Here is a 19591-nt window from a genome sequence, read left to right as displayed (position 1 = left end):
CCAATGGTCAACTGTAATCTGTAGAAATGATGAGGTTGGGAGCTTGAGAGCGTTGGCGGCCGATGCCGCTAAAAACGATCGTCATCGGCCGGATAAACTCCGGGATGACATTAGGACGTCTTGTCTTCCTTCCGTCTTTCTGCTTGATTTCGCAAATGTCCGAATATGAGTATCGTTGAGAGTGTTAAGACATATCAACCACGTGTAAAAAGCTGCCGTCGTCTACGAATTGCACCTGTCCTGCATTTTAGCCTGCAGTTGCCTGGAGTCTCGAACCTTCTCGAGCAAAGCTCATTTGCGTTCTTTCATATCTCTACAGATACCTAAAGACTCGTATCATTCTCTCATGTCCTAACGAAGCATACGATTTCATGATGGCGCCCTCCGTACCTCAGAATCCCACACCCGCCCAAGCTTTGGCGTTACTGCCAAAGCTCAGTGATGCAGACGCTGATCTTCGTTATATGTCATTGAATGATCTCTACAACACACTGAATGCAGGAGCATCTACTTTCCTTACCAACGACTATCATACAAGTGCCAAGATCATCGATGGTGTGCTCCAGACTCTGGATGACCAGAACGGTGAGGTTCAAAATCAAGCCATCAAATGGTAAGATGTTTCTCGTTCACTTCGAACCTCGCTATTGACAACAGGATACAGTGTCAGTGCCCTCGTCCTCAAATTACCCCCAGATATTCTTGCACCATTTGTTCACAGAGTCTCGAATATCAAAACCACGCATTCGGTAGACACCTCGATACCTGCAACGGCATTGAGAACTTTCATAACCGCATTCCCACGACCGTTGCCCGGTCTGCCTCCTTCTGGAAAATCTCAAGATGCATACTCTGCCATCAGTAGAGTCTTGATACCACGTTTGCTAGGCTACATAGTGATCCCACATGGCCTGGAGAATCTTCCTAGCCCGCCACCGGGAATGCTGGAAATCGGCTCCGAGAAAGGCGCGAACAGCGATGCTGTTGATGTTCTCATCGAGGTGGTAAGATGCTTCGGACCCATGCTTCAAGACCCGGAAAAACAAGCTTTCCAGAAGGCCATCATGAGCATCCTGGCTGACGAACGCACTGGTTCTGTCATAAAGAAAAAGGCGGTGGTTGCCATCTCAATACTTGCGGTCTACATGTCCGACCGCCTGCTCAGTACTTTCGTATCCAGCACAATCGAGAGCTTTCGAAGCAGTCATCTGACGTTGCCGAAAAGACGACTACTTATTACAATGGTTGGCTCGCTCTCAAGGTCGATACCACAGAGACTAGGCCCATACCTGAAAACATTGGCTCCGTTTGTACTTAGTGCACTCAGCGAAGAAGAGTACGAAGACTCCATGGAAGAGCTTGCTGAAGATGGTGCGCCCAATCTGGAGATTGAAGAGGTTCGAGAAGCAGGGCTAGTAGCGTTGGAGGGGTTTCTCTCATCTTGCAGTAACGATATGCGCGTGTTCACAGACGAGTCAATTGAAGCCGCATTGCGATATGTCGTTTATGATCCTAACACTGCGACTGACGAAGATGACGAAGACATGGGCGGCACGCAGGACGAGGAGCACGATGATGCTGAGACGAATGGCTTCGATGATGCTGAGGAAGACTTTGAGGAGGACGGAGCCATGAGTGATGATGACGATGCCAGCTGGAAGGTTCGTCGATGTGCTGCAAAGGCCCTCTACGCCATCATCTCGACCCGAAGCAATGGCGATCTCTTGGACAACGGCATCTTGTATAACAAAATTGCTCCAGTCTTGATCGGCCGTTTCAAGGAGAGGGAAGAAAATGTCAGACTCGAAATTCTTGCTACTTTGGCATCCTTGATCCGGAAGACTGGTGAAGGCGTCTCGCTGTTGAGCCCAAGCGTCGAGGAGGACATTGATTTCACAGCGGAGTATGCTTCCCGCTCACGCAAGCGGCGAAGAGTAAATAGTGATGCTGGCACATTTGACGCGCCAGGCATCTTTTCTTCGTCCATGGGTCTAAGCTCTCCCGCACCGTCACCTTCTCCAGTTTCTGGGCCCAAGGCGGATCTCGCTCGACTAAGCCCGGCAATTGTTCGAGGCGTATCTAAATTGTTGAAGCAGAACTCGATTCCGACAAAACAGGCGTCAGTCACTCTTCTTCGTGACCTAGTTCTGGTGCAAAACGGTGGGCTTTCAGACAGTCTGGGCAAAGTTGTAGAGCCTCTACTTGATGCAGTCAAATCCTCGGGAGCCACTGCAACCGGTTCAGCATCAGCATCAACATCCGTAGGTGGAGCGGCCGCAGCGAGCGGCAGTAAGATGCGAATCGAGGCTCTGCAACTCATTAGTGCGATCTGCGACACACATTCTTCCAAAGTTGTGGCACCTTACATTGGGTCCATCGTACCCAGCATTGTTACGGCTGTCAAAGATAAGTATTACAAAGTCTCGAGCGAGGCTCTTCTTGCGATTGAGAGCTTGATCAAGATACTCACCCCACCCCGATCGGCTGGCTCAGAGCAACAACGAAAGTTGCATGTTGGCAGTATCTATGACGCCATATCTACGCGCGCCGTGGCCACTGATGCCGACCTAGAAGTACGACAACGAGCCATACATGCTCTTGGTGTTCTTCTTGCACGTACCTCGGGATCAGGCAATGTAAAGCTCCTCATGACCACCAATAAATCCAAGGCTCTTGCTATTCTCCAAGATCGACTCAAGAACGAGACAACACGTCTCTCTGGCGTCAAAGCTGTCGATCTAGTGGTGGCATCCGCAGTTGACCAGAGCGACGTTCAACCTGCTTGGGCACGAGGCGTGGCGCTCGAGTTGGGCGCTCAATTACGCAAAGCCGACAGAAGTCTCCGTGGAGCAAGTCTTGCAGCATTAAGGAACTTCGTATCTAACTCAGTCGCTCTCGCAGGTCTTGATGACGACACTATCTACAACTTAGCCGGAATGCTTCTACCGCTGATCAATTCAAACGATCTCAACCCTCTTGGTCCGGCCATGTCAATTCTGGGGAAGCTCGTCAAGCGGTGTCCGAAAAAGGTTGTCGACACCAATCTAAATAACGCGTTGTGTGGCGTTGTCCTTTCCCCACTGGGTGGGGCCGTCTTCGATTCTTATCTGGGCCTGGTCAAGATCATTGGAGATCAGGCTGTAGGGCAGCCATTGATGCAGAGTTTACTGCAAAACGTGGGCGTATCTGGTGATCCTGCTGTCGTAGGTAAAGCAATTGGCACCCTTTTGGTGTCTGGAGGCTCGACAGTGGGCGTAAAGATCAATGACTTCGCCACCGAGTTAAGGTCTTCGAAAGACGGCAAACGCAAATGTCTCGCTCTGTCGGTACTTGGAGAAGCAGGCTTACGTCTAGGATCATCGTCACCCCTGGAACCAAACGTATTCATGGATCACTTTAACTCCAAGTCTGAGAACGTACCTCGCGCTGCAGCCATAGCGCTTGGTAGAGCAGGAGCAGGCAATATTAACATCTATTTGCCAATTATCCTGTCAAACTCAGGTAAAACAGGCAACCTACAGTATTTATCACTTCACTCTATTAAAGAAATCTTACAACATGCCGGTAAAGCCCATTCAGACATTTCGCCATACACCAAGGAGATCTGGAACCAGCTTTTGGTATCATCGCAGGCGGAGGACAACAAAGCCATAGGGGCCGAGTGCATTGGAAGATTAACTATCATCGAGCCTAAGACGTTCCTCCCCCTGCTCCAGGTAAGTTACTCGCCGATGGTATTGTTACAACGCTGACCGTGACCCCAGAGCTATCTCCAAGACCCAACGCCGACGGTCAGAGGCATGGTCATCCAAGCAATCCGCTTTACGTTTGCGGACAGCGATGATGCCTTTGATGAGGTCCTCAAGCCCATCCTTATCGAGATGCTAACCACGATGCTCAATGATCCAAATCTAGAAAACCGACGACTTGCTCTCAGCACTTTGAACTCCGCCACGGCCAATAAATCAGACATCGTTCTGCCTCAGCTGGCACAGCTGATTCCCCTAGTGATGAAGGAGTCACGTATTAATCCAGATCTCATACGCGAGGTTCAGATGGGCCCATTCAAGCACAAGGTCGATGATGGGCTTGAACTACGTAAGGTGAGGGGACCCTGTTGCACAATATGCACGCTCGAGCTGACGTCTTTTTATAGAGCGCGTATGAGACCTTGTATTCGCTAATGGAGAATGCATACACACGCATCAACCCACTCGACCTCTTCGATCGCGTCATCGCAGGAATCGAGGATGAGCATGAGATCAAGGTTCTTTGCAATCTCATGTTGACGAAGCTCATTGTCCTTGACCCCGAAGAGATGGTGCGACGTTTAGATGCCATCGCCGAACGCTTCCGAGCAATTCTGGCGTTCAAGCCTAAGGAGAACTCGGTCAAACAAGAGATGGAGAAGGCAGCGGAAGCCAGCAAAGGTGTGCTCAAGGTCACAGTATTACTTCACAATGCGTTTCCAGCGGCTTCGGCTATCGCGGGGAATGTGCAAGGGCAGGCATGGAAAGGCTACTGGGAGTGGGTCGGAAAAGAGTTCAAGCCACAGTTTACGGCTGTGGAGAACGAGGTCAAAAGTCAGGCTGCATAGGGAAGCCATGGGGATTGCGAGCATTGTTCACAACCATCTGCCCTTGCGAAAGAGTATGAAAGCGACTTCTGATAAGAGATCGGATGGAGGACCAAGATCAAGAGCGTTAGCGACAGGCAATACGGACAACCGGCCTGGTATCATCATCGCTACAAGCGGATGGACAGTGATCGTGTTGCAGGTGTTGTATCTTTAGACAGACCGAACATGCACTGAAGAGTGTGCGGTGCGCTTCGAATAGCATCGACACCTCAAAGCCATGCTCATAATCATAGTACGACTTGAATGTTCGTTGAAACAATTTTCGATGTGTCGGATGCTCAGTCTTATGATTTTCCATGTACTGGAGATCCTGCAAGCTGTCTGCACATGCACATGCACATGTCAGGAGGCTCTCTACCGCGCATCCCTGATGCCTCACTGCTTTGACATAAACCCTCCCTTTCGTCTGTGAGTTATAGAATCACCAACACTCATAAATCATTTTGACTTCCAGTTTCTGTCACAGAAAGACGGTCCACCATCATTAAAACACGTGACTTTACTGGACCCCTTTCGGACTTTCTGTACGGCCGATAAGCCCTCCCCACATTCTCTACGCCGTTCAGCTGTTCATCAGAGTACGTGCAAACAGGTTGCTGCTCAATTGTATCTTTTTCTCTTTCGTTGCCTTTGCAGAGCTTGTGTCGTTTCTAACGAACCTGTCAACTGTTCACGTGGGACTGAGCAGAAAGGAAGGACGGCCACTGCCTGGAGAACGCCAAGACTGTGTGTTCCCCACACCCTCTCATGCTGTAGCCCTTACGAGCTTTCACTCTGTTTATTTACTACTTACCAGTCTCGCATGACAGCATCCTGATCGATAGCAGTCGCTTCCGTGGACCACCTGGCTGACACTGCAATTTCTCAAACATCCAGACCCCTCAGTCCCTCATTGACACATCTGCCCCTCACTGTCAACCTCCACGTTCCTTACCATCACCCCACAGTTGAGAATTCACCAACCAACCTCGCGCAACTTCTGAATAGACTCGAAATACATAGTTGACAGCGCTGAGAATTGCGTCTCACCGTCGTTCTACACGATATCTCCAACTGTCTCCTCCTAGAACCTAAATCAGCAAATCCATCATCCTGGCAGGGAACAAGAGAAGGAGCCTCTCCACTCAGGGAGGCGGCCTCTTGAACAGAATGTTCGGCAGCTCAAGCAGCCCGACCAAAGAGCACCATGAGAGCCCGATCGCGTCACATCCTGCCGCGAAGCCTACTTCTGGTCCTGGGAGTATACCTGGCGGTCTCAACTTGAACGCGGTCAATGAAGATGGTGTCGATGATGACAGCCGAAATAGCTTGAGCTCGCCAACGGGGAGGAAGTCGCAGGATGAAACTGGTCACAACGGCGAGAAGAAGCGAAGGAGTAGCGGGATAGCGAAGGCTGGTGCGTTGTTTTCGAGTGCCAAAAATTCATTCCACATACACAATTCGCCAAATTCGACCCCTGAAGATAGTCAATTGGTGCCTCAACCGACGGCCATGCAAAAGCTTGGGAAGACAGATCCGGCATTGAGTGTACCTCAAGGTTCACTCAACAACTCCGCTGGAGAGTCACGCCCCGGACCTAGGTCTACATTCCGCGTTGGAGTTACAGAAGACAAGAACAAGAAATGCAGACGAACTATGGAGGACACCCATGCCTATCTCTACAATTTCTTGAGCACGCCCGCTCCAAATATTGGATCAGACTCCGAATCGATGTCCAGTAGTATGAAGAGCCACTTATCAAAAGATACTCAAAAGTCTAGCAGTAGCTTGTCTACTAGTCCCCCACCGGGCTCGCATGTTGTCGAGACTGACAACGGTTACTTTGCCATCTTTGACGGTCACGCCGGTACCTTCGCGGCAGACTGGTGCGGAAAGAAGCTACATGTTTTGTTAGAAGATATGATACGGAAGAACCCCAATACCCCCGTTCCGGAACTGCTGGATCAGACATTCACCAATGTTGATCAGCAGCTAGACAAGCTGCCTCTTAAGAACAGCGGATGCACGGCTATATGTGCTGTTCTTAGATGGGAGGACAGAATACCAAACTCGAACTCGGCTACAGGCTCTACTGCAATAGCACCCGCAGCAGCTGCTGCTGTGAAAGCTGCCTCAGAAGCGCCGACATCAGACAGCAAGTCCGATGTCTCGCAAAATCCAACTCCACAGAGCAAGGCTATGTTGCCAGGCTTTGCATCGACTACACCCATGCCGAAACTTCAAAACTCCGCGTCTCGTCAGCGTGTACTATACACTGCAAACGTTGGTGACGCACGCATTGTGCTCTGCCGCAATGGAAAAGCACTACGGTTATCGTATGATCACAAAGGCAGCGACGAGAACGAAGGCAAGCGGATTTCGAATGCCGGAGGCTTGATCCTCAACAACCGTGTGAATGGCGTATTGGCTGTTACTCGAGCGCTAGGTGATGCCTACATGAAAGATCTAGTCACAGGCCACCCATACACTACGGAAACAGTTATACAACCAGACATTGACGAATTCTTGATATTAGCCTGTGACGGGGTAAGTTCGCGTTCTCATGAAATTCTTCGGCCATTTGCTGACAGGGTCTTCAGTTGTGGGACGTTTGCACTGACCAAGAAGCCGTCGATCTAATCCGCCACACTCATGACCCCCAACACGCTTCGAGACTACTCGTCGACCACGCTCTTGCCCGCTTCTCCACCGACAACCTTTCCTGCATGGTCGTCCGCTTCGACAACAGCAAACTGCAGCAAACCGTTGAACGAAAGACAGAACCCATCGGTGTCGAAGGCGATCCGCCATCTATTAAAGCAGGCGGCATCAGCGAGGCAGATGCTATTGTGGGAGAGGCAAGGAAGAGTATGGGCGATGCCGGGCACGTACTGCATAGTGACGTCCGCTCTGAAGATGGTTTGGAAGAGGAAAAGGCAAGGGTTAGTCAAGAAATCATTCGCGAGGAAGAGGAGAAGGAAGTAGGGCCTGAGGTCGATCCCGAGGGTCTGAAGAACGTGCAAACTCGATGATCATGACTGACGACGGCGGCACTTTTTATCAAGCATGTTGTTTTCAGGCAAAAGAAAGGGCGTGTGTACTGACTGGTTGGCTCCTCTTTATCATGTGGCTTTGGTCCAGCAAGTCTGGCAATGGCTGGCACAAGCTTGCCTTGAACAATGGAGTCAGGAGGGGAGTCCGCGCGATCTACTTATGACAGGGAGCATTTTCGCTATGTACAGTACTTGTAGATCCTCGGACACAAATTGCAGAGGACATGACCAAAGGGAAAAGACGCGATTTCCCAAAGAGTGATACAACCTTCTTTAGACTCCTCAATTCACTACTGGATAACCTATATCAGACCTTATAACACTACTTGTAAGGCAATATAATCATCCAATATGGCACCCACAATAGCATTGACAGACCTTCGTAATCTCCCTGCAATTAGCCACAGCAAATACAAGCTGACTAGCTACAGCCTCCGATATTCTCTACAGCATCTTCCCCTACCTCAGCGCCACCGACTTCTTAAGATTCACAACCGTCACTGTAGAACGCCTGCTCTTCTCCCAATTGCTGCACCTTGCTGACACCAACACCCAGAAAGCCCTCCACACCTACCACCAAGACCCCACCTTCTGGCACGCTCTCACCCGTGCGACCTTCCGCATACCAGACCAGCCCCTCCTCCAGGGTGCGCGCTGGCAATGGCTTTACAAGAAGCTGCTTACGCAGACGCGGCTCTACACATGGGGCGACAACAAGAGCGGAAACCTGGGACATGACAACACGGGACCGCAATCTCAGAGATTAAGCCCTCGTGCTGCGGTCCATGGGCGTGCGTGGAGGACCGAGGCTGGGAGTGCAGGATGGCCGAAGCAGCCTGTGATTAGTGAAGACGTGGGGATTGTGGCTGATGTGCAGTGTGGGTAGGTGAGACGCGAAGGTTCTGTTCGGGAAAGACGCTGATGTTGGTTACTCAAGAGGATGGTCGACTACGATCCTCAATTCAATAGGGGCAATCTACATATATGGCATCTTCGACGGACTCAGGTCGGGCGGGGGGGCAAATTTGAGGAGACTGAGCTTTCCACATGCATATCCGACTACGTCGAAGACAAGATCTGAGCCGAGTACCGCCATTCAACAGTATTCGACAGGTCGCTCAAGCGTGCTGGGACTTTCGGATGATGGGAAGGTCTGGATGTGGGAGTCTGTTATGGGCTTCCAGATCAAGCTGGCTCATGTTGATATGGTGGGTAACAAGGTCGACAGAGTGATTGCAGGTAAATTGCCCTCCTCTAAGGCGTCAGAGATAACGGACGTCCTGACCATCCGGACGTAGGCTGGGACCGCAATTCAATGTACGTGATAGACGTTGGTATCGTTTACTGGGCCTCTGTCCAAGACAGCGACGTCGTCCGAGGCGGCCGTCAAGAAACACTCGCAGTGGCAGACACAATGCTCGTCGACTCTGTCACTATCCCCGGAACCAGCTACCGCCGAAAACGATACAACGGGCGTACTACAGACGACGGCCTCGAGTCCCGCATCGGCCAAGTAACTCATCATATCGTGCTTGAAAACTGGATCGTTTTCACAACCGACCTCAACAGAGTATTTTGCTATCCGACCATCTTCCCCATGCGGGCCTTCAACATCCCGGAACCAATTGAACTCACTACTTTCCCCACCGCCTGCCCATCGGAGACATTCCGGATCCGCGACCTCCAAGGCTCCTTCATCCGCTTCGCCGTCTTCACAACTTCAGGCGCCATCTTGACAGCGGACAAAGACCTCCTCAACGCCTTCCACCATGCCTCAACCTCCCACCCCGTTCACCCTTTACCATCCCCCGTCCTCCTCCACTCTCCCCCATCGAACCCTATAATCTCCCTCGCTTACGGCGACCACCACTACCACGCACTCCATTCCACTGGAACAATAACATCCTACGGTCTCGAGCCCCAACGATGCGGTGCCCTCGGTCTCGGCAACCGTTTGATCTCCCATCTCCGCGGCGTAGCCCTCGAAGGCGGCGCTTTCGGTGGTGGTCGCATATCCCCAGCTCTGAATCCGACAGTCTGGTTCGAACCCCTTATGCAAACCTGGTTGCAGGATATGGATTGGGCGTCCGGCCAGCCTGAAGCGAGGGAGAGAGGGAGAATGGTGCTGAGTGGGCATGTGGGTGCTTGTGAGGCTACAGGTCGCTACTTTGAGCGCAAAGGAGCCTGTTGGGAGGATGGTATCACTAGAGAGGACGAAATGGGAGCGTATTTCGTCCTCAAAGTCGCCTCGGCGGGTTGGCATTCCGCGGCCCTCGTCTTAGTCGACGACTATAAAGCCGAAGCTGCAAAAAAGTCGCATCTCGCTCGACCACCATCGCCTGCCCCCTCGCGCGCTGCCTCGATCCAGAGCGTCGACACGCAAGGATTTGCGTATGAAGTCATTGATTCACCCGGCGAGCAGTTGATTATCGGGATCCGATCCGTTGGGCATTGGTTTTGGGATGTGGGGCGCTGGTTCCTAGGCCTGACTGCAAGAGATGAGGCAAGGAAACGGCAGGCGGGTCGGACGGAGAGGGAGGGGAGGAGTCCGGGGGAGAGGGAACGGGAAGCACAAGGGATTGTGTATGAGTGGAGTAAAGAGCATTTCCCGAGGTTGAGGATGGAGGGTGGGGAGGCGATGCCGGGGGAGGTTGAGGTTATGGAATGACCCTATGCGCAACATCAATCCATACTTCCTTTCATTAAGAGTTAGAAAATAAAGCGACATTCAATGAACCCATAAAAGAATATTCTTGGTAGCCACTATTGGATGAAAATGACAAGACTCGATCCTGCTCTTGGTTCAAGTCTGCAGCCTCTCTCATGAAGGCATCATCATGGTATCATCACGTCTCCGCCCATCTAGAGCCCGTCTCGCTCTCCGGCTTTTAGCCATCAATACCATGCCCACTCATGTCGACATTGACGTCGATAGTACCCTCTCAACCAACATCCATCTCACTCTCCGCCCCACCAGTCGCATCCCCCCTCTTCTCCCTCACATAAAAGACAAACTCATCCAACACCCCCGGCCACGCCCCGTCCTCGCTCCACCAACTCATACTCTCATCCTCCAGGCTCTTCATGGCGAAGACGCCCGTCTGATCCCACATATCTTTACTAACACTCTTCTTCCACTGCGCCTCTAGATACTCCAGCCACAGCGTGAGCCATGGCGTACTGGCTGTGTTCCACGATAAGGAAGGAGCTGTCAAGAGGAGACGCCAGTATTCGAGGGCCGTTTCGAGGGGTACGATTTTTTGGCCCGGTAGGCGAGCGATGAGGAACGTTTGTTTATAGATGCGTTTGAAGAAGTCGGGTGTCGTTGCGAGGGAGCGGCGGAAGGAGGCTATTTGGCCTTGTTGCTTGGGAAGGGTTTCGGCGCTACAAATTTAGGGACATGGTTAGTCGGTGCGTGAGCCTGGCGCGATTCGTGCTTTGTGTAAAGTACACACCGATGACTTTGCCAGCCATTGACGAACCCTTCACGAGTGAACTCGCCCATCGTAGGTGCGCCGAGCTCTGTAAGAACTGCAAGGACTACAACTTCATCCAGCTTGACGCCCAAGTCCGTCAGATATCGCATCGAGCCTTCGATCCCAATCTTGTCTGGTTCCTCCGCCGCATTGTCTGGCAGACGACGGTATCAGCATGGTCACACAAGCAGAGGAAAATAGATATCGGACATACCTCGATACTTGTCAAATATTTTGTTCAGAGCTGGGGTGTTTGAAGTGCCTGACGAGCCTGACAATCCGTTTGAACTCTGGAAGAAACTGTGGTTAGACAAATTTGTATTAGCAAAATCATTCTCTTTCTTGATGCGAGTTCTAACAGCACGCCGCTCTTCCAGGTAAAAAGCGAGAGTTTTGCCATGACTAAATGCCTCTTCCTTTGCGTATTCCAAGGCCTTCTTAGGAGTCATGTTCATCCATTCCTTTCCGGCTTTTTCTGGACGTCCTGGTTGAGCTGGCCATAGTGGGAGAGAGTCAAAACTCGGACTTTTCAAACAAGATTGCGCAGTCGCATTCGTATTCTTGGACAAATCCTTTGATGCAAGTCTCGGTGTTGCTGGTGGTGTACTTTCGGGCAACTCCATCAATGGTGGCCTAGGCGATGGCGGTGGAATACTGGTAGGCAATTGCTTTGCTTCTGGTCTGGGTGATGGTGGCGAAACATCTCTCTGCAAACCCCTTACTCCGGGCCTGGGTGAGGGTAGTGATCGCGTTTCAGCCTCGCCATTGCCCGTATCGCGTAAATCCGAATATGGCTGTCTCGTGAGAGAAGCTCCAAAAGTGTCATAGTCTGTGCCATCTTCCGCATCAATAGGGCTGGCGCTCACCTGTTCGCTGAGATCTGCTGTTGACGAGGGCGGACCTCCTGCTGGCGAATCTGAAGGAATGTCTGCTGGTGACGGATGGCCTCCTGCTGTTGCAAATTCGCCTCCTGCTGACGAACTTGAATGAGTTTCTGCTCTTGACGGATCGCCTGCTGCTGAGGAGCCTGGGAATGCGCCTGCTTGGAAGCGCGACGGCTGGGCGGCATCTTCAATGTCGCTGCTGGATTCGAGTCGTGGAACGCTAGAATCAGGTGCAGGTGTGGGTATATAAGGCGAAACGCCTTTGCCGAGCGGTGTATCGATTGCTTGAAAGAAAGACCTGTTGGCAACGTTCGATTGGATTTCTGGAGATGCTGCTCCGCTGGCGACTGGCTTTGAAGGCGGAGCAAGGACGTATTCGTGGCCAGAGCTGCTGTTGAGCAAACTTGATTCTAAATCTGGGCCCTCTCCTAGTTCGTCTTGACAATGGTCAGCGCTTGTGATGGAAGTATTTCCCTCTGTTGCTTCACGATGAAGCCTTTGGGAATAATCGACCAGTGTCCGCGAAGACTGGATCAAGACGTGTAAGATGCGGATAGCTTCTTGATCGTCTTCTCCGTCGGTGTTCAAGTCTTCGCCAGCACCGATGCCTTGCTGAATATGATCCAGTATCGCTTTCGTATCTGCAATTATCGTATTGGCCGGGTGGAGTCGCTCCAACTGCTTGATCGAAGCCAACACATTATCGTTGTCTAGCATCCGAGCTAGATAAGCAAGCAGTGTGACTGATTGCTTCGTTGGTTGCGGTCGCGTCCTATCAGCCAACTTGGCCTTGAGGGCATCAACCGATTGGTTGGCACTGGGGGGCGCAGTTGGAACGGCTTCGTCCAGCTGGGGAAATTGACCGCATTTGCACAGTTGTTGCAGGCATTTAGGGCACTCAGGCTCAGCTCTTGAACGTGGAGATGATCCATATACGCATTCACAGGGCAAACGTAAGCATCTCATACACATATCTTCCGAACGAATTGCATCGCGGTCAAAATGGCTTAGCACAAAGGTTTCCTGGTCTTCCCCTTCCCTCGCAAAAAGATCAGAATGATCGCCATGCTTTGGAGATTTAAGAGGAGTGTCTCCATGGAGCGCCATTGAAGCTTTGCGTTTGGATTTTGGAAAGGTAACAATAGTCTTCGCATAGCTTGCTCTCCTTCTTTTGGTTCTTCGAGGTGAGATTGAGCGGACTTGTTCATCAATGGTATCTTGTGGCAGCTTCATCTTGTAAGCAAGCTTACGGGCCTCCTTTGTTGGCATAAGCAGGCCCCAGATCCCAGTAGTCATACCGTTGTCTGGCGACGAGGGTCTTCTACGGCCGACGTTCGCTCTATGACGAGGTGGTTCGCGATCAGATTCTACATCTGCTTCGCTAGCAGATTGTTCAGTGGCGGGCGCAAGAGACGCAGGCTTTGGCCTTGGAGTGCCTGGAGGCTGCACGCTGCTTTCTGCCTCGTTTGCATAGCTATACACGTTCGGACGCTCGCCTGGAGGAACTGCTGGTGGGCTCTTAGACGTTTGGTCAATGCTCATGGCCTCCGACTGTTCTGACTCATTCTCCTTGAAATCTCCTCGGTAGTCCATGTCTTCCGTCGTAGGCCCACCGGGTGACTTGCTCCCATCCACGGGTAACGCCGCTGCAGCAGCGTGATCTCTCCCTTCATTTGCATGCGGATCTGGGGCCACGATCGCACGAAGAGGGTTTTCCCGATCTTCATGCGACCTTTCATTCTCTTCTTCCGAGGACGATGAAGAGGACGACGAGATGACGAGAGGCTCGGAAGACACTGATGAATTATCATTGAAGCAAGCATCCTCCCACATGAGTATCGCAGCCGTTTGCTCATCTTTGTCAAGGTCAGTAAGGATATCACTGATGACATTAACCTCAAGCGGGAGACCCTCCAGACAATGCTGAATCATAGGAATAACCTCGTGTTCCTGGAATGCGCCACTACGATATAGGCCAATGTAATTGACTAGCTCCTTTACGATTCTACCTTCTTTTTCGTCCAGATCCAGGACAGGAAAGTTTTCGATTTCTTCCCTGAACATTTCTACACCGCTGGAAAAATGGCGATGGGCGGAGACTCGACGAGCGCTTCGTTCCTTGGTTGGGATGTGATCCGTTGGCATGCCAAATTGCTGGAGACAAATGAGCAATGTTTCATCGCTCATGTCGGCATTGTTGAAGGTATCACGATAGTGCCAGGCTGCCGTCTCGAGCGGGACGCTACCATTCTGCACATGCTCATACACGGTCCAGAGCTGTCTTCGCGTCAATTGTTGCACGTCTTCGTCATCGTGCTGAACCATCCTACTGGCTTCTTCTCTGACTCTGTCCATGTTTTCTGCCGCGCCTCTGGGTAAAACACGTCTATATCTGCTGCTGACGTGTGAATTCTTCTCTTGACCAACATCAATGCCGAACATCAATTCCCTCGATCGTCCAATGGGGCGAGTATGTGGCTGTCGAACATCTCCCATAGGTGTCTCGAGCTGCAGGTTCATGGCTTGCAAGGTGGCTTGGAAGCTCCTCTCGTCCATGATGGGTCGGCGTAGAGCAAATCGAAAAAAGAAGGGGAGGTCTTTCTTTTTTATCCAGCTACGCGGGCGATTGGCCTGGAATATCCAAGAGTTGAAAAGCCTCTTTCTTGATTCCCAAAACGATGATTCTCCGAATGACACTTCACATTCGGAAATTGACCCTTGAGAATTCTGCAACGGATGTCTTGTATCCGTGCGTTCCAGATCCTCTCTTATGGCCTCCTCACTGTCAGGATCGTCGCCGAAACCGCCCATATCCTCGAGTTGCTCCATAAGAGACTTTTTCTTCCTCCTTCCTCCTCCCGTTCTCCTCTCCTCTTCCTGGATGATCTTCCATTGCTCCTCCGCGGTCAACATCCTCGTTTTCCTGGAGGGGATCCACGGCCTCGATACAAGAGGGGACCAGGTGTTGCGAGCTATGTCCGAGGTTCCAAGGCGTAACCGTCGAAGATGTCCCTCCAGTCACGAGCCTGAAAATAATGCAACGGAATGCTAGAAGAAATTGATATACGTACGCGTCGATTGCTTGCTCCACGTTCCATCCATGAGATTTGAGATGCTGCGTGAGGTAAAGAAGTCAGTCAATCGCTCTTGCAAGAGTCAGGTAGTTGCTGAAATACTATGGAGCAAGCAGGTGCCACCAATACCACACTCGCAGTCAAAATGAGGCCTCAAGAGATAGTACTGAGACTTGACTTTACCTTAGCAGCAACGCTGTCTTTGGTTGACGTGAAGCCCACGAACTGGGAGATCTGCGCCTTCTGTTGAGGCGTGTACGAGGAGGGCATCTTGAAGCGATCCAACTTGTGATAATTTCAGACCGATGTGAAGTACTATAGAGATCAAGTTGTGCTAGCAGATCATGTTGTCTGAGTGTTGCCGAAGTGAGACCCCGGTTCTCACTTCAGGTGAATGACGATGCTTGTAGGGCTGAGTCTGAGGGTTACGAAACTGCCCATATGTTAACATCCATCTACCAGGTCCCGTCCGAGTTAGACAATAGGGCCCAGATTATGGATGTTAGCAATCAAGATTACGGTTTCTTTCTCTCATGTTGCCCACCGGACAGCAATGCTTGTGTACATTGAGGATATCTAAGCGGCCAACATAGGCCTGTATCTGTACATTGAGGACACAAGGAGATTCCTGTCACCCATGCACATCTATTCTCCCAAAGGCATATTGTCGACCTCCTCGCTCAATGCTCGCCAATTATCAGCTTGAAGCTCAGCATACTTTACACGCTCTTGACTCCAATCCTGATGCAACCTGCTGACCTGGTATTGAGACTGTTGGAAAAAGACGAGCTCATCCCGGATGCACTCTTTGATGAACACTCCGCGGGCATGCTGATCGACAATTGATTGCTTGTCCTATTCAGTGTCAGCAATAACTCACACCAATATGTAGAAAGCACTTACAGCTCTCACAGCTTGCTCAAGCTTTTCTTGTTCTCCTGGTTTGGCCGGGGCCCCTTCCGCCCTGCCCATGAGACCAGCGAGCTTGTTCTCATTGCTCTCAATCCTTCGCTCTAGATAGGGGATGTTGTCTTTCGCATATCGATCGCGCCGGTCAAACATGTCTCGAATACTGACAAGAGTATCTCGTTGCTTTTTGAAGTCCTCCAGAACACCCTCGTCCCAAGCGCGAGCTTCGTCTTCTAGTAAGCTCTGACTGGTCGTTAGATGCTTTGCGGTCGAGCTTATGCCCTCATTTAACAGTGGGACGTCATTCGTATCAGTCGCGTATGTACTCTGTGAGGTCTCGGTTACAGCCATCAATGCCTGCGAGAACCGAAGGTAATCTGCTGCGATTCCTTGATTTCGCTTCGCTAGACGCTCTAGTAAACCACACAGGCCGATGTACTTTTCTGATGATTCCCGAACGCCAGACCGGACAGTGTCGAAGGTCTCCGATAAATTTGTAGGCAAAGAGTCCTCAAGGCCGGAGGGAAGACTTTTGCCCACAAACTCTTCTTGCACTGAAATGGTAGCCTGCTTCCTCCACACTGCAAGTTCCTGGTGCTAAATATGAGTTTTTGATGCAAGTCGAACGAGTAAACAGCACTCACAGTGGGCACGGTTAGGAACATTACAACGAGTTGTTCTTGACCTAGAGCTGGATGTCTGACTAGGGCATTAACGAATCTTACCAGACCACGTCTGCGCTTCTCCATGAATGTGACGTCGGCTGATAGATGCCTTCCGTTGACTGGATGTAGTCAGTCGTCAGTATAAATGGATTTGACAGGGCCTTGAGTCCTACCGGCAACTCTTTTCGGTGGTAACAATGGCAATGCTCTGAATGGATATCTTTTGTGCAAACAGTCTAACAACCACACAAAGTCACTGTATCTTCGTACGACCGAGCTTGCTCTTCTTGCGCTCTTCACCTCGTAATTGTGATGTTGAAACATGAACATGCCTTCCTTCTCTGGAAGAAGGCTGACACTGACGGTCTCCTCGACGCCTCGGTTGATAGTACGCCCTCCACCTAAGGACCTTCCAATGCTCCCTCCAGTGTGGTTGCCTTGGTCGTCTCCACTTGAGCCGAAGCCGCCACCTGACTGTCCTGCGTTCGGAAACCCACTGCTAGGTGGCCCCTCCGATCCCCAACCTCCAGCACCTCCATCCATGGGAGGCTCTCTCGTATCTTCTCCCGAAGGCATCGTTGAGCTTGGACTGTCGGAATACGTCGTGAAAGCACTCGTAGTCCGCGACGGCTCAGTGACCCCATTTCTTATTGGCTTCGCCGCTGTAGGATTCGACGACGGAGTTGCCTCATTGTTGACGGTATGGGTGTGACCTTTGTGCAAAGCTGGGCTAGACCATGGATCATCGTCTAGGTTTTCCAGCGAGTCTTTTCTTATTCGGCGTGATTTAGGAGGAGAATTTCCGGGAGTAGTTTGCTTGGGCGGTGCACTGTGCGCTTCCTGTTTTGGTGATGTCTCTTCGAGGTTTTCGGAGACTTTGGCAGACCTGATCTGCTTTATGAAGGGTACCGATGGTTCGGGAAGATCTAGAAATGGAAATATTAGCATCGATAATCTACCTTTCACATTACTCAGTCTTGCTCACTTCTCCGTCTCTCGTCAACCGAGTCTAAAGAAGCCTCTTCACCCTCCTGGGACAAACCGATCAGGGCGAGCAGGACATTGAATTCGCTCCGACAAAGTCCAGTGTCCTGCCCACCAGTGACAAGCTTGAGTATCCTGTCCTGCTCAGACGCATCAAGCCCACAACCTTCGAACAGTTTTTTTGCACCGGCAATCCCTATTTGACCTCCTTCTGCTTTGTAACTTGTCTCCCGTAAAGCATCGAAGGCATCAATGTAGTTCTCTGAAACATCAGACGCGGGCAGCAGTCTCTTGACCAAGTCGCTCCTCCCGGCCTTCTTCGGGGTCGGCATGTCCCATGGTGAAGCACTATTAGTGCCCTCATCGTCGAACAACGAACTACCGGACTTTGCACCTGATGTTTGCTCATCATCGAAAAGAGCGGATTTCTGGTTGGGGCGCGCAGGCTGTTTGGACAAGCTCGAGTCGTCAGGGGAGCTTCCAAATAGTGACATCTTGGCTAGGAACGCTCTGTTGCGGCTCGGCGCTATCACTCAATCCCTCTTATAGAATGTCAATCGACAAAGGCTTGGCATTGCGCGGTCGAAAAATGTAAGGAAGAAGTCGAGGAAGTCAAGTGAACCGAGGCGGCGACGCGGTTGAAGATGACGACGGCTAGCGTCGAGGAAGACGTCTAATGTGGAAAGAACAATTACCAGTTTTCACCCTCGTTCAGCGAGATTGTTTCTTATCTATACCTTTAATCCGAAGTCTACATGTACGTGTTGCTCGCAACCAGGGTAGATTTATGGTCTTAATTTTCGCTCTTTTGTACGGTCGACCGATTCATCAGTGTAAGGATGGCGATGTCAACATTTTTCTATCATCTTCTTCAACCCTGGCTTCCTCTCAATTCGTCATGCTGCCGCCCATTCTATCTCGCATCTTATTTGGTAAAAATCGTGGGCGTTTCTCTCAATACTTTTCTTCAATCTACGTGCGTGTCCTAGCAATGCTCAACCGGTAAGCATCCTTCATTCTCTTGGGCAAGGGGCTTCGCAGGGTCGGATTCGTTGCTCGCTACTCCGCGGGATACCGTCTCTAGAAGAGTTTCCAAAACAATAAAGGAGAAGTAGCTACGCAAGCTCTGTATACACGAACTCGTCTGAAGTGTGTGTATTTCCAAAACACTCCAAGAACCAGCTTGAACAGCCCATTCACGGCCCAGCCTTTTTTCCTGGACGAAAGTGATCCCTAAAGCCAGATTTGGTGTACATTTGATCATACGACCGTTGCGTTGGGGCAAAAGCTGCCGCTAAAGTCTCCAAAATCATTATTCCATTGCTCGCCATTCATGTTCTTGTATTCAGTATTTTCTGCTTTCTCAGGAAAGATCACCCTTTCGATCGTGTGATTGAAGGAACATTCGCCAAGCTCTTCACCTACAGAAAATATGATTGGTTATGTAGGCCTTGGACAAACTTTGGCTACCACTTTAATCATGCAAATATACCGCATCTGGTCATTGATTCACCAGCATAATTAACTATAGCTTTGTTTCTTCAGCCAGTCACAGACCATCGCACGTTCTTTCTGACACAGGTATCACTACAGCCAATATCGAGTGTGCACGAGGCTGGCATGATGATGCTCACCGCTGGCCTCCGGGGAAAATTACATGGAAGCTCTGGAGGACCAAAAATATATGGAGACCGAATACGGTAGCTTGTTTGTTGACTTCTTCTGCCTTTCGTGGAGTAAGCTGGCAGAAAGGTCGAGACGACTCCGAGAACCGCGGAAAGGGAGCGGACGGGGTACTCCTGGTCTCGGAGCAAGTGGATCACTCATGGGTCCGAGAAGGTACAGTCCCAGCTCTCCCGGACAAAGACGCGCTAAAGCTAGCAGTGACCCTCGCAGCCTGTGCCAAGATATTGCGATTTCAACTTCAT

At 50.9% G+C, this 19591-nt stretch overlaps 5 protein-coding genes across 5 annotated transcripts; 3 read left to right on the top strand and 2 right to left on the bottom strand.

The window, feature by feature from the left end:
* Nucleotides 1-371: 371 nt before the first annotated feature.
* HO133_001435 (uncharacterized protein) lies at nucleotides 372-4597 on the top strand (the record flags this gene model as incomplete). The annotated part of the gene is made up of 4 exons (XM_037292365.1): nucleotides 372-613; nucleotides 665-3716; nucleotides 3765-4103; nucleotides 4157-4597. 4 exons carry the CDS (start codon nucleotides 372-374, stop codon nucleotides 4595-4597), a joined length of 4074 nt encoding a protein of 1357 aa, XP_037151784.1.
* Nucleotides 4598-5788: 1191 nt separating this feature from the next.
* Nucleotides 5789-7650, top strand: HO133_001434 (uncharacterized protein; the record flags this gene model as incomplete). Its single annotated transcript, XM_037292364.1, has 2 exons — nucleotides 5789-7165; nucleotides 7219-7650. The coding sequence occupies 2 exons, from the start codon at nucleotides 5789-5791 to the stop codon at nucleotides 7648-7650; spliced, it is 1809 nt and encodes a 602-aa protein (XP_037151783.1).
* Nucleotides 7651-8022: 372 nt separating this feature from the next.
* Nucleotides 8023-10339, top strand: HO133_001433 (uncharacterized protein; the record flags this gene model as incomplete). Its single annotated transcript, XM_037292363.1, has 5 exons — nucleotides 8023-8053; nucleotides 8103-8173; nucleotides 8228-8553; nucleotides 8609-8910; nucleotides 8970-10339. 5 exons carry the CDS (start codon nucleotides 8023-8025, stop codon nucleotides 10337-10339), a joined length of 2100 nt encoding a protein of 699 aa, XP_037151782.1.
* A 274-nt stretch (nucleotides 10340-10613) lies between these two features.
* On the bottom strand, nucleotides 10614-15375 carry HO133_001432 (uncharacterized protein; the record flags this gene model as incomplete). The annotated part of the gene is made up of 5 exons (XM_037292362.1): nucleotides 10614-11055; nucleotides 11127-11301; nucleotides 11362-14954; nucleotides 15103-15146; nucleotides 15289-15375. 5 exons carry the CDS (start codon nucleotides 15373-15375, stop codon nucleotides 10614-10616), a joined length of 4341 nt encoding a protein of 1446 aa, XP_037151781.1.
* A 375-nt stretch (nucleotides 15376-15750) lies between these two features.
* On the bottom strand, nucleotides 15751-18157 carry HO133_001431 (uncharacterized protein; the record flags this gene model as incomplete). Its single annotated transcript, XM_037292361.1, has 5 exons — nucleotides 15751-15960; nucleotides 16009-16605; nucleotides 16659-16798; nucleotides 16853-17605; nucleotides 17665-18157. 5 exons carry the CDS (start codon nucleotides 18155-18157, stop codon nucleotides 15751-15753), a joined length of 2193 nt encoding a protein of 730 aa, XP_037151780.1.
* Between the last annotated feature and the right edge of the window lie 1434 nt (nucleotides 18158-19591).

The sequence above is a fragment of the Letharia lupina genome, assembly GCF_014066315.1.
Source record: "Letharia lupina isolate WasteWater1 chromosome Unknown contig_12, whole genome shotgun sequence".
NCBI lineage: Eukaryota > Fungi > Ascomycota > Lecanoromycetes > Lecanorales > Parmeliaceae > Letharia > Letharia lupina.
This window is presented reverse-complemented; position numbering and strand designations above follow the sequence as displayed.